At 36.2% G+C, this 14,045-nt stretch overlaps 1 protein-coding gene across 1 annotated transcript in view; it reads left to right on the forward strand.

Annotated features, from left to right (window-relative positions):
- Positions 1-12,184, forward strand: part of LOC136877474 (ribosomal protein S6 kinase alpha-5) — a 202,203-nt gene extending 190,019 nt beyond the window's left edge. The window contains exons 9-17 of the mRNA XM_067151539.2: positions 68-229; positions 337-456; positions 816-1,037; positions 1,586-1,756; positions 2,777-2,983; positions 3,069-3,219; positions 3,965-4,179; positions 4,277-4,382; positions 8,370-12,184. Coding sequence (XP_067007640.1) covers positions 68-229; positions 337-456; positions 816-1,037; positions 1,586-1,756; positions 2,777-2,983; positions 3,069-3,219; positions 3,965-4,179; positions 4,277-4,382; positions 8,370-9,085 — 2,070 coding nt within the window. The 3' untranslated portion in view covers positions 9,086-12,184. The remainder of the gene's footprint in view (positions 1-67; positions 230-336; positions 457-815; positions 1,038-1,585; positions 1,757-2,776; positions 2,984-3,068; positions 3,220-3,964; positions 4,180-4,276; positions 4,383-8,369) is intronic.
- The last annotated feature ends 1,861 nt before the right edge of the window (positions 12,185-14,045 follow it).

The following is a 14,045-nucleotide window of genomic DNA, read 5'->3' on the forward strand; positions in this document are numbered from 1 at the left end:
TTTATTTGGAGATAATTAATGTAGCCTAAGAAGAATGCCATATATACAATTTTAATATCTATTCCAGGGAACCAATTGGGCAGATCTAGCCCAGAAAGCCATTCCAGCACCTTTTGTTCCTAAAATCACCAATGAATTGGATACAAGCAACTTCTCGGATGAGTTTACAAAGATGACACCCACTGATTCTCCTGCCATTGTGCCACCAAATTTTGACAAAATATTCAAGGTACTTGGTCAATCTCTCTACAAATTCTAATAAAAGAAAAATCAGGCTCAGTTTTTTAAAGTTTATAAGTTCCGGCAAATGTATTTCAATGCAGAAATTTGTTGCAGGGCTACTCCTATGTGGCGCCATCAGTTTTGTTCAGTGAAAATGTCATCAGTGATGAGATATTCCAACCCAGTGCAGACAGGAAACCAACTAGTGCCAACTTGTTGGGATGTAAATTTAAGGTAAATAGAAATTAATTAAAATCTCATGTTTTTCAAAATTGATATTGCACTCTTATTAGAGAAAAAACATCTTTAAAGGGAGATATTTAAAAAATCTAAATAGACTTTATATATTTACTGGCTTCAGGCATCTAGAATACTAGGTGCTGATAAACCCATTACTAGCCTCTTTCAACAATAATTACTAGTACTACATAGAATACTAACATGAGTTATATTTACTTCATCACTTTTTGGAAATACGAAGTCTATATTTTGTACTTTAAGAAAGCTTAAAATTGTTAAAGTACTTACTATAAAATCTTAAAGTATATTTAATTGAAGGAATGAATATAATTTTGTATTTTCTTCATAAACAGGAATCGCCTTTCTTTGAGAATTATGATATCAATCTTAAGGAGGGAATCCTTGGGGATGGAAGCTTCTCAGTATGCCGGAGGTGTTGCAATCGACAAACTGGAGTGGAATTTGCTGTGAAGATTGTGAGTCGGAAGATTGATTGTACTCGTGAAATTAATTTGCTTCGAGCATGTCAGAGTCACCCCAATGTTGTCAAGCTGCACGAAGTTTACTATGATGAGGTATGTGGTTTTTTTAATACACAATAAAAACAATTGTTTTGAATTTAATTAATATTCTCAATTTAAAGAGAATATGATTTCATAAAATAATGACAGATACCAATAAATCCTTGTAATTAATACAAAAATAAGTGCTATGGAATGTTTTGCAGTACTATACTTGCATTATATAACCTATGGATTGAACTAGGTGCCCAACTTACGAAGTATTACAGAGTATGAATTTCAATATTTTAGCTTCAGGTTTTAAATCCTAGTCTTAGCTCTTCTATTTGCATTGTATGGCAGTTCTTTCATTCTACAGTATCTGGTAACTGGAAAAATGAATCAGTTGCTAGGTTATTTACTTTTGCTGTATATATTGTACTCCAAATGCTGCTTAAGTTTAATTATTTTATCATATTTTTAATGCTGTTGGGAAATGTGTTGGTTTTTCTGATACTTTTATGTATAAGTGACTGTTCATTGTTAAGAGAATATTGTTATTATTGTGAAGTTGAGTGTCATGAGATTAGGTGTAGAATTTTGAATCATTTCTCTCTTTCTAGGCCCATACATATATGGTTCTAGAATTGCTTCGAGGAGGAGAACTTCTTGAGAGAATCAGGAAAAAGGATCGTTTTACAGAGAGTGAAGCAAGCCAGATAATGCGCAAACTTGTTTCAGCTGTGAATTTCATGCATTCCCGAGGTGTTGTGCATCGTGACCTCAAACCAGAGGTGAGACACAGTTCAACAAATGTCTGCACTATACTTTCTCACTACTAATTGTTTCTTCAGTTACTCATTTTCCAATCATGTATACCAAAGAAATTTGTCACAGAACATGAATTAATATATAGTACTAATTCTTTTGAATAACAGTAATGGGCGTATTAAAATAGTGCATCCAGACAAACTTACAAAACAAATTGTCAAATTCTATGAAAACAAGAGTAGGCTAAAGCCAAAACAGATGCAATTAAATGGAATGGTGAAATCAAAACATTTAAAACAGGCAGGAATTACATCAGCAGATGTCAAAAACAGGGTCATTTTCAGATCCTAGATTCACAAATGGCAAGTTGACCAAGAGGAAAGACCAGAGAAGACTGGAACAACCTGGTCTGAAGACAGAAAGGAAGACCACAGTAAAAAAACAAAAGTAGTATGGGCACAAAGGAAAGCAATTGCTTGCCTCTAAGTACTTTGCGTAGTCCTAAAGGGTTTATTCACATATTTGATGATGATGCAAAGAAACTACAGAATATATCACTTCCTTAAAAAAACAGAAGCATTCACACAGATTGATTTTAAAAAATGATCATATGGTTCATGCTATAGGTTACTGTAGTAAAGGCCTTGTTCGTGAACCATGAGCTATGGCTAAGTGGCCTAATAAGTCGTCTCCTCCAAGAATATTAGATATTGCAGATATTTGGTAACTTATAACTAACCAGCATGTTAATTTGTATCTTTCGGAAGAATGTAGTTTAAACAAAAATACAGTAGTTTCATATTGTTGAATATTTGAGGCCAAATTGTTACACATTTAAATGGTCAATTCAATTATCATTTTGCTCCTGAAATACATTATTCTTCCTCTATAATAGGTAAAAGGAGTGAGTAAGACATTTAGGTAGTATAAAATGTTGTAGATAGTAAGGTGAAATATTATTCAACTTGTTTTAGACATTTTAGACTTTATTCTATTAACTTAAATTCACAAAGGTTATTAAGAATCTCATTTTCTTGTTTCAGAATCTTCTCTTCACTGATGATTCTGATACAGCTGAGATCAAAATAGTGGATTTTGGGTTTGCTAGGCTCAAACAAGAAAAGGAGCCAATGCATACACCTTGCTTCACCCTTCATTATGCAGCTCCAGAAGTACTCAGGGAGGCCTTCACTCAAGGCTCTGATGGCTATGATGAAAATTGTGACCTTTGGAGTCTGGGAGTTATTTTGGTTGGTTTATTTTTAAGACAATAATCGGATATATTCTAACTATACTAGGTGATACTAACGAGTTCTTGTCTTTATTTTTATATAGTATACAATGCTGTCAGGCCGTGCCCCCTTTCATGCTCGCTCCAGGGACGACAGTGCTGCTGCAGTCATGGCAAGGATAAAAGGTGGAGAATTCAACTTCAATGCTGATGCCTGGGCACATGTTTCTTCACAAGCAAAATACCTCACAAAAGGTATAAGAAACTGAAAATAGCAATTTTGTTGTGCATACTTCTTGTTAGTGAACTATTAAAAACATGAAAAAAAGAATTTGTGATATTTTATGAGATAAAAGCAGGATAAACAAACTTAATATTCTATATCATCTGATTTCTTTAGTTTTTTTTTTTTTTTTTTTTGCCACATTTGGATAAGAAATGAAGTATACCTTCATGTTAATATAGCACTGTTAATACAGATTTTAAAAATAATTTTGTTTTTGTTTTGTGTTATTATTATATTTTTTAAAATCCATTGCAAAAAGAATTTTATTTGTACTGTATTATATATCTTTGCTTAAGAATGGAGACCTCATTTCTGCAATTTTTCCAAAACATTATTTATTTCATTGTGGCTATACAAAGTCTGTGGATCATTCTGTGGAGACTACATACAAAGTATCCAATAAAATTGCTTAAAATGAACAAACACTGCCATCTCGTATCTGACATCAGTATCTTTGTTCTAAGGAGAACTCTTATCTAACAGCTGGCACCGTTAGTCACAGTGTGAGTGAAACCACATTGTGCTTGCCTTGTGTAAGTATCACATTTTCATACATTGAGTTAATAAACCATAATTATTATAGTTTCTTCACTCTCCTGTGAAATCAGGTTTTTATTACATACAAGGTCTCCATTCCTAAGTGATGATATTTCACTTCTCTTATTTATTTTTACTATATTAGCTGATGTGTTTTTTTTTTTTGTTATATTACAGGACTTTTGACTGTGGATCCTAAGAAGAGACTGAGAATGACTGACCTTCTCATGAATGAATGGCTTCAGGGAAGCAATTTGAGACTGTATCCCTCCACTCCTCTCATGACACCTGATGTTCTAGCCACTGGCTCATCAGCACGCTCTGCCGAGCTTGGTGTTAAGCAAACTTTCTTTGCCTTCCATCAGGCTCACAAGGAGGGATTTAGACTTCAGGTGAACACTATTATTTCAATTGCTATGACCAACTGCTTTATATATATGGGAAATTCCCTGCACTTAATCTAACCTTCCTTACTTCATTGGATTACAGGAGGTTGGAAATGCGAAGTTGGCACAGCGACGCCGTAAAAAGAAGTCTTCCACTGATGCTCGTAGTTGTTCCACTTCAAGTAGCTTTTCAACTTCCAGTTCTTCGGGTAAGATGATCTGAGATTGTATGCTTTAGCAAAACTAGAGTTTCATTGTTCTGCAGTAATAGAAGATTCATTCTTGCTGAGGAATACTTCCATTACTGTTTGGCATATTAACTTCAGTATACATTGCTGCTTTTGCTCAAAAGTTATGGAGCAATTTATAACTCATAAGATATTTGTTTCTTGTATCTCCATTAATGCTGATCAACTTTGTAATTTAGCTAACTATAAAGGGACACAGCAAAAACTGCTTGACTCATTGGTGCCTACTTCCATAACAATTCAATAACATGCCTGTTGGGAAGCAGAAGTCGATGTATGGAATTGCTTTAATGATTTAACAGTCTGTGAGAAAACAGGGCTAATGGGGGTCTGCCAATCAGTAGAATTGATTTACATAATTAGTATATGGTGATTACTAACTTAATTCATGTCATCATTGTACATGTTTCAAGAAAATGATACTTTCTCTTCTTCAGCAATAATTGAAAAAAAAAAAAAAAAAAAAAAACGATCATTAGTAGTCAATACGGATCAAACAGGAATCGAAAATGGTAAAGTTCATTAACATGGAATGTTTCATATGGATTTTTTGAAGAAGTGTAGTTAGCTCGATGGACAAGAGATAGGTCATACAACACTTCTTATAGTTTAGAGACTTTTAAATGATACTGGAAAAACATTAAGTTCAAAAAAGTCTGTATAAAATAATACGAGGTGATCAATAATACAAGTTGAGAAGGATAATTCATGGTGGCTTGAAAGTGCTTGTAATGATGGTTCTATGTTGTGGGGGAGGGGTGGGGGTAAAAAGCAAATTTTTGGACAAAAAGTATTACAGAACAGTGATGAGAAATAGGAACAAGGGTTATGATAAATTTGTAATTTATATCAGCTGAAGTTTGAATGCCACAAACCTACTACGTTGGTGTAGCAGGGGGAGAGGTGATGCTCCCACGTGGTGCGTCCCAGGTGGCGGATAGGGGGTTCCTAACCGGCTTGCCGACAGACTTGAGGGAAATAAAATGCCTCTCATGGACCAAACACACAACCCCCTGTGGGTGGGGGACACAGACGAAGAATACACCCACGCTATCCCCTGCCTGTTGTAAAGGGCGACTGATAGGGGCGACCAAGGGATGATCAAATTACAACCATGAGACTACTTCTGATTAGTACCACCACGCGGGGAACACCATGGATCGCTTTTACTTGTGCGTAGACCCACTATGTTAGGTACCAAATAGATTTGTCATTAGTAGCAATAGAGTACGGTGCCGGCTTCTACAGCACCTGTGATTCGTACACCTATATAAGCAACACCATGGGATGAGCAACACCATGGTTCTGTCTTGCCTATGCTTAGTACCCATTATGTGAGGAACACCCCGGGATAGTGTGGGTCCCTGTGGTTAGTCCACTTTTGTGAGGAATGTCATAGGTTTGTGTTGCCTGTATAGGTTTGCGTTCCCTGTAAATAGTGCCGCAGTGTGCGAAACACCATAGATCTGTATCCCATATGCAAATTTCATTACCTGCGAGTAGTGCCATACTGTGTGGAATGCCGAGAGTCTGTGCTACTTTTGATTAGTACCGCAACATGACAAATACCATGGTTCTACTTTCCTAACGCTAAGTACCATTATGAGAGGCCGATGACTTGGATTTTGGACCCCTTTAGACCATGTTATTACCGAGCTCGATAGCTGCAGTTGCTTAAGTGCGGCCAGTATCCAGTATTCGGGAGATAGTAGGTTCGAACCCCACTGTCGGCAGCCCTGAAAATGGTTTTCCGTGGTTTCCCATGGTTTCCCATTTTCACACCAGGAAAATGCTGGGGATGTACCTTAAGGCCACGCCCACTTCCTTCCCACTCCTGGCCCTTCCCTGTCCCATCGTCGCCGTAAGACCTATCTGTGTCGTTGCGACGTAAAACAACTAGCAAAAGAAAAGACCATGTTATTGTTTCACGTCAGTTTCTGTAAATGCGATGAGATTGCAGGTCGGATCCACTGATTGTTTTAAATTCATATCCATCCATTCATTCTTCGTCCTCATGTTTTGAATTCTGGTCAGTGGAGGATTTTGGACTTTTAATTTGTCATTCCATTTTGTCTTGTTTCGTACCATCAGGGGTCAATGACCTCGATGTTAGGCCTTTAAACAACTAGCATCATCATCATCATCATCATCATCATCATCATCAAAGTTTGAATGACATATATAAACATACATATAGGAACAAGTATACAAACACACTACAGGATAAATGCAATGACAGGGTGGTATGGGTAGAGGAAGCAACTGTAAGAAGAGATAAAGACAGACATGAAAATACAAACATACAGGACAGTCTTCGTATCTTCATAAACTGCCATCTTCATTTAGATAGTCTTTCTCCTCATCTACCACAGTTCTACAACCATTTCTTCTCAGCTTCCGATGAGCTTGTTTCTGCTTCCTAACTTCAACAGGATGACTGGCACAAACACTTGCTAAGTGGTCAATGGGTTATAAACATAAAGCCAAAAATTATAGGCCAGTCAGTTTGACATGTGTTGCATGTAAGCTTTGGGAAAGCATTATTTCTGACTATATTAGACATGTTTGCAAATTGAATAACTGGTTGAATGGAAGGAAAGATTATTCCACTGAAGCTCAACTTGTACGATTACAGCAAGATACAGCAGATATCTTAGATTCTGAAGGTCAGATGGACTGTATTCCGATCAACCTATGTACGGCATTTGATAGGATAGATCATGGGAGACTACTGGCAAAAATGAGTGCAGTTGGACTAGACAAAATAGTGACTGAATGGGTGCCTATATTTCTAGAAAATAGAACTTCGAGAGTTAGAGTAGGTGAAACTTTATCTGATCCTGTAATCATTAAAAGTGGAATTTCCACTAGGCAGTATTCTTGGACCTTTGATTTCTGGAACTGGAATCAGAGATAAGGCCTTTTTTTGTAGATGATGTTCTACATAGAGTAATAAATAAGTTACAAGATTGTGAACAACTTCTAAAAGATCTGTACAATGTTGTGAGATGGACAGCAGACAATGATATGATGATAAACAGGGTTAAAAGTCAGGTTGTGAATGTCAATAATAGGAGAAGTCCTCTATGTTTTAATTACTGTGTTGATGGGGATCACTGTAAGTACCTAGGTATTAATATAGGGAAAAATCTTCATTGGGGTAATCACATAAACGGGATTGTAAATTAAAGTTACAGATCTCTGCACCTGGTTATGTGGGTATTTAGGGGTTGTAGTAAAGAAGCAAAGGAGAGGGCATATAAGTCTCTGGCAAGACTCCAGTTCAAGTATGGTTGCAGTGTATAGAATACTTGATACGAGAACCAGAAAAAGTTACAGGAAAAGCACCTCGATTTGTTCTGGGTGTTTTTGATGAAAGAGTAGTGTTACATAAATGTGAAAAAGTTTGGCCTGGGAAGTCTTGGAAGAAAGGAGACGAGCTGCTCAACTAAGCGGTATGGTCCAAGCTGTCAGTGGAAAGATGATGGAATGACATTAGTAGACGAATGAGTTGAGTGGTATTTTAAAAAGTAGGAAATATCACAGTATCAAGATAAAGTTAGAATTCTAGAGGACAAATTGGGGCAAATGTTCATTTATAGGAAGGGGAGTTAGAGATTGGAATAATTTACCAAGGTAGATGTTCCCTTTGCAATTATTTAAGAAAAGTGTAGGTAAACAACAGATAGGGAATCTGCCACCTGGTGACTGCCCTAAATGCAGATCAGTGGTGATTGATTGATAAAAGTATGCAAGTGCTAAATTCATTCTTTTCTCTGTATTTGTATTCGGGGCTTTAAAATTTTCAGCAAATCACTTTTGGTGTAGGGAAGTGTACATTTCTATGCATTTCATGAAAATTAATTTGAGTAAATTAAACAGTGGACACAAAACCAGTGTTAATTTCTTGAAAGAACTGATTGATTTTTTTTTTTTTTTTCTCTCTAGGTACTTCTTCCATCCAGACTCCAGTAAAAGTGAGTCTTCCTGGGTTACCACCTTCATCTAGTGGCAACAACAGCAGTAAACGAGTAAATAGTCTCAATGATGATAACTCCAAAGTGTTCAATTTTGGTGAGGCCAGGGTACGTGAATATCTCACCAGCTTATCATCAGATGACTCTAGTTGCTGTTCCAGCTCGCATAGTATGTCGTATCAGCCTATGCTTCCCACTGACAATCTACTAGTGCTTTCACCTGTGCGCAAGAAGTGGAAGAAAACGGGAAGTGATGGAGAAACTAGCTCATCGCCGCACACTGAGGAACCTCGGTGTCGAGCAGGTGCAACAGAGCCTCCCTCGAGTGAAGTGAATGAGAGGTTATTACAGACTGATGCTTGTGTTGTTCCCATTTCAGTGTCGGAGGCCTCCTCCGCTGAACAGACTTCAGTGTTAGGTGATTCAAGTACTGAAAGACTAGAAGGTTGTGGTGAATCTGCTGTGAACACTAGGTCTCAAGGGCCATTGACACGTTTGAGAAAACGGCGAATGAACAATGACACAAGCCCAGATGTATCGTGTACGTCGTCCATCTCCCCCACTTCAAATGGTGGAGATGGAAGTGAAGATGGCAAACACCAGAGTCACCTCAAGAGGCGGCATAGACACCGGCATCATCGAGGTGGAAAGAAGAGTAAACGAATCCTTACAATAACAGTGGAATGAATTAGTCACTCATTGAAGGCAAACATATGCCTAGAAAGAGTTATAGAGAGAAAGCTTTTAGTTCATTATTCTTGTGTTCAAAGAAAAAAATCTAGTGAAATTTTTAAGAAATATTTTTATCTATAATATGTGTATAAGAAAATTCATTTCATTCTGTAAATTATTGTCATTCTATATCTCCTTATTGCATGAGATTCGTTGACTATATCAGTAACACATTGTCTATATTTTGAAGAGTACTTGTACATAATTGTATGGTTCACATCCAGCAGATATCCCATGCAGTGTATGCAAGAAATGTTTTTAAAGTAATAAGTGCTTAAATAGGCTATGAAATCTTTGTTCAGAATTAGAAAACACCTTACGAATTTGTACATTTCTTAATCAGTTCATCATGCTAGGGAAGGTCTGCATTATTATTTGAAAGTGCTGTTCAAAGGCAGGGATTAAACTGTATTACTTTCTTTGTTTTGTTTTTGTGTTAAAATATTTTATGTAATTGTTATTTACCACTTGAAAAGAGGAAAAATTGTTATATACTGAAGTTTAAAAGAAGAGGAAAAAGACACTTGCTTATTTCTATGTCTAGCTAGGTATAATCTATGAACCCTGCTACTCTATGTAACAGGAAAGAAATAGTCGTGGAGGGAGACTTGACTCACTTTCATCGCAAGTGCGAAACTACGGTGCTTTATTCTTGTGCCGTTATAATTGAAGTATTTTTTAAAAATAAAGAGACTTTTCTAATTTCTTAAGTCATTGCACATATATCTTTTTGTACCTGTTTTAGTAGAAAGGATTAACAGTGAGAGATAGGCTAGTCCAAACGCACATTTGTAAAGATAATTTTCTCATCATTCATAAATACCACTGGAAGTAATATTTGAATTTAAATATAACCATCCAAAGTTTGATTTTTAGTATGTAGTTATTAGCTCTAGTTTTCATTTTGTAGCTAATGATTCCACATTATCTTTATCTTTATTTAGCATATGAACATCCTTCATCATGTTTGTTGGGTTATGTTAAATATGTAGGGAATTTCGATGGTTGTTACTGCATTAATTTTATAGACTTCTTCCATAAATAAGCAAGAAAGGATAAAATAATGGAATGGTGCTTAGTTAAAAGCATCTTAGGGTATTTCTGTTTTTATGAAACAGAAATGAAAAATTAAATAGGAATCTATTTTTTTACCTAGTGCTGCTTAAAACAGCTCCAACACTTTGAGGATACATTAACAGTCTGTCAAGGCTACTGAGTCTGCAGCTCGTACTAAAATAGTATTGTTGCTATGTAAATTATCCTGGAGCACATTTGAGGAAGAATTCATTTGAAGTAATAGGGCAAGCTTGATTTTTGTCCTAGGTGTGAGAGTAGTGTCATAAGCAGTAAGTACCATCTTTAAAAGGTATTGGAAAGAGTACTCAACCTTTCCAGAGTATTTACAAGGATCGTTTGGTCATTTATTCCGTTATTTTGCAAATTGTATTCCTTGAAACAGTGCAAAATTAAGAAATGGTATTTTGCTCAGCATAGCAAATACTTGTGTAAAACTACATAAAGAACCATCCAGAAGTTCATATTTTTTGACTAGGTCAGTATGAATGAGCTAAAACATCATCTATAAATTTTACTTGAGTATTGACATTGGATTAGATGGACCAGGAAGTGTTAATTATGATTGTAAGTAACAATTTTTGTTATGATACACAGGTATCTTAAAAATGAAAAAAAAAAAAAAAAAATCTTGCTAAGTACTGTATGTTTAACTTTCTGGAAAAGGAGAGGAAGTCAATTAATATTTGAGCTGCCTTTTGACCATCATAAGTGGTTGCTTTAAAATATTACTGAAAGTGAGTTTTTTGCAGCAGTTACTCTCAATACTATACCTCCATGGAAGTAATTTGAATGCCATTTTTGAAAATGGAGATACACCAGAGAAAAGCAATGAAATTGACTTTTTCTCAGTGTGTCTGCTGTGATATGAAAGTGTACATTTTTTTAAAAAAATAGTCATCCTCCAGACATATTCAGAACTGCACGACTGATTGCCTTAAATGATTATATGTGCTAGTTGATGACTGTGATTTGGGTCAGGTACAAGGTACACAAAAGTGAACTTGCTCCTGTCCCTGTTTCAGCATATGTTAAAGAGAGTATTTTATGATACTACTGTAGATATTGCAATGCAGTTAAGTTGGAACTGTGCAATATGGCTTGTGTATGTTAGAATGAAACCTAAGTTGTTACCTGTGTATGTGAACTGTTCAATACACAGAGATTGCATTTAATGAAGTCACTTCAGATTTCTCCACCTTAAACAACTTTGTTTGAGACGAAATAGCTGTAAATTTCTTGCATTTTTAAATGCATGAAACAATAGAACAACCTGAGAGTTCACAAAATTGCTTGTACTGTTAAGTGTCTGACAGTGTATGACAAATATATGTTGTCAAAAATGCTTTTGATTACCAACAGTCGATCTTATTTAAATTGATAAAATCAGGAAAACAAAACTGTTACACGGTGATAGCAATTCAACCACTAATGGACTGAAGAGAGTGTATTTAAAAATTTTCAGCAAAAAAGAACTGGTGAAAACATATTTGGCTTTGACATAATATTTCATAACTATTTTTCCATTCTTAAACATCCACTTGCCAAAAACAAATCTTCATTAAATTTATTATATTCCATATTTTACAGTTCCTTGAAATGTTTTATTTCAGAAGGAGATGATTCTCATAGATATTAAACATGTTTCCTTAATATCAAAAATAATCTTCATTGAAACAATACTGTACAACTGGTATGAGGATAAGGTGATCCTTGTCTTCACATTGTAACCTCAGTTCCTACTTTCTTCTGTCAAATATCCATGGCTGGAAACTATTACTCAGGAATATAAACTAACTCGAATTTTGTTGATCACACTTGCCATGCAGCTTCAGTGCCCACTTAGCTGAAACTGAATCCTAAATGGTATTTATTTCCAAAAGTAATATATATATATAAAATGAAAGTTTGAGTTAATATATATTATGTACATAAGATATTGACTTGGGATTTAAATAAAATATTATATATAATTGATAACTGATATAATAATTTCACCTACAACCGATATCCTTTTAAGTGTAAGTAGAATTGAAACCTCAATATTCCAGCATAAAGGAAGTTTAAAATAAAACAATAGAGTGTTTTGTCAAGACAGGGATGTGATACTAAAACAAGGAAAAGAAACCCACACAAACTAAGAGTAGACCAACACATTTTTCCTTTAATTGCTAAAAATTTACATCAAAATATCTGTTTCTATGCAACATACTTGCGTCCATGTGTGTTTTTGCCTATATACCAGGTGGTAAAGAAAACATAATTTTATTCAAAATATTGGCCATCGGCTTCTACACTCTTCGTCCATCTTTCTTGTAAGTTATAAATATCATGCCAGAAAAACTGCTTGTCTTTTGCGGCAAACCATACTTTGAGCTATTTTCCAACTTCCTTGAAATTGCTGAAGTGTTGCTCAGCGAGCGCATGCCCCATTGATGTGAAGTGGTCAGTCAGATGGCGCCAGGTCGGGGCAGTACAGCGGGTGTGAAAGGATGTCCCATCCAAGCGATTTCAAGGTGTCTTTCACTAGTTTTGCTGTGTGAGACAGCGCATTGTTGTGTAACAAAATCACTTTGCTATGTCTTCTGGCCCATTCCGGTCATCTTTCGATCAATGCATGATTTAAATTAATCATTTGTTGGTAATAGCATTGTGCATTAATATTTTCGCCAGGCTTCAAGAGTGCCGCTCTGGTCCCACCAAACACAAAGCATGGTCTTCTCCATGGTGTTCACCATATGTTTCTACCAGCAAACGATGACTTTCCACAAATTTTTCTTTTGATTAAATAAGAAACGCAATGCGTGCCACAAATGTTCTTTTTCAGGCACAAACGTCGACATGATCACTGAATGATACAACGCAGATGCTAGTGTTTGACAGACTCAACTTGTGTGTGTTCGTAAGTTAATGTCAGACGAACAAACTGACGTACTGTATGTGTCAAATTCATACGCTGCATACTGTTCGCTGGCGCCATCTCTTAGTGAAACCAGAGAAGACTTCTGCATACACCTGGTAACATTGCTACAGAACAAACAAATAACGACTCGTTACTTTTTGTTGACAAGAAGAAATAAAGTATGCAATGGCTAAGTATACTCCCTCCCCGTCTGCCACCAAAATCTGGAGTTCCACTGACTAGCTTGTGATCCCATGGGTCTCCGTTCCACACTCTCCCAAGAGAATGTCTAACTGTAACGCCCACAAGATTTCGGGGAACATACACTTTGACAGGCAATGATATCGGGTGAAGCTATCTACTAAATAATGGGCAACAATTGGTTAAATTTAAAATCCTAATTTATTAAACAATGAAACAAACAAGTCCAAAAGGAAATGCGAATCACTGAATTCAAATAAAACCCACACATAAAATGGGTCAACTGATGTCCAGTTGTTCTTTATTACTGATACCTTCTGTATTAGACAGTTCTTGTATTTTATTCCTTTCTGAAACATGAGTAGCTAATCTCACTTCCACAGACACTGCAGTGGGATCCTGACTGGCATTTGCATAAATAGTTTTGGGGAAAATTACCAACTATCTAAACTTACATGGACTCTAAATGAATTACAAGCAACTAAATTAACCAAACCAAACCAAACCCCATGTCACTACAGCCCTTAAAGGGCCTTGGCCTACCAAGCGACCGCTGCTCAGCCCGAAGGCCTGCAGATTACGAGGTGTCGTGTGGTCAGCACGACGAATCTTCTTGGCTTTCTAGACCGGGGTCGCTATCTCACCATCAGATAGCTCCTCAATTCTAATCACGTAGGCCAAGTGGACCTCGAACCAGCCCTCAGGTCCAGGTAAAAATCTCTGACCTGGCCGGGAATC

Source organism: Anabrus simplex, chromosome 7, assembly GCF_040414725.1.
Source record: "Anabrus simplex isolate iqAnaSimp1 chromosome 7, ASM4041472v1, whole genome shotgun sequence".
NCBI lineage: Eukaryota > Metazoa > Arthropoda > Insecta > Orthoptera > Tettigoniidae > Anabrus > Anabrus simplex.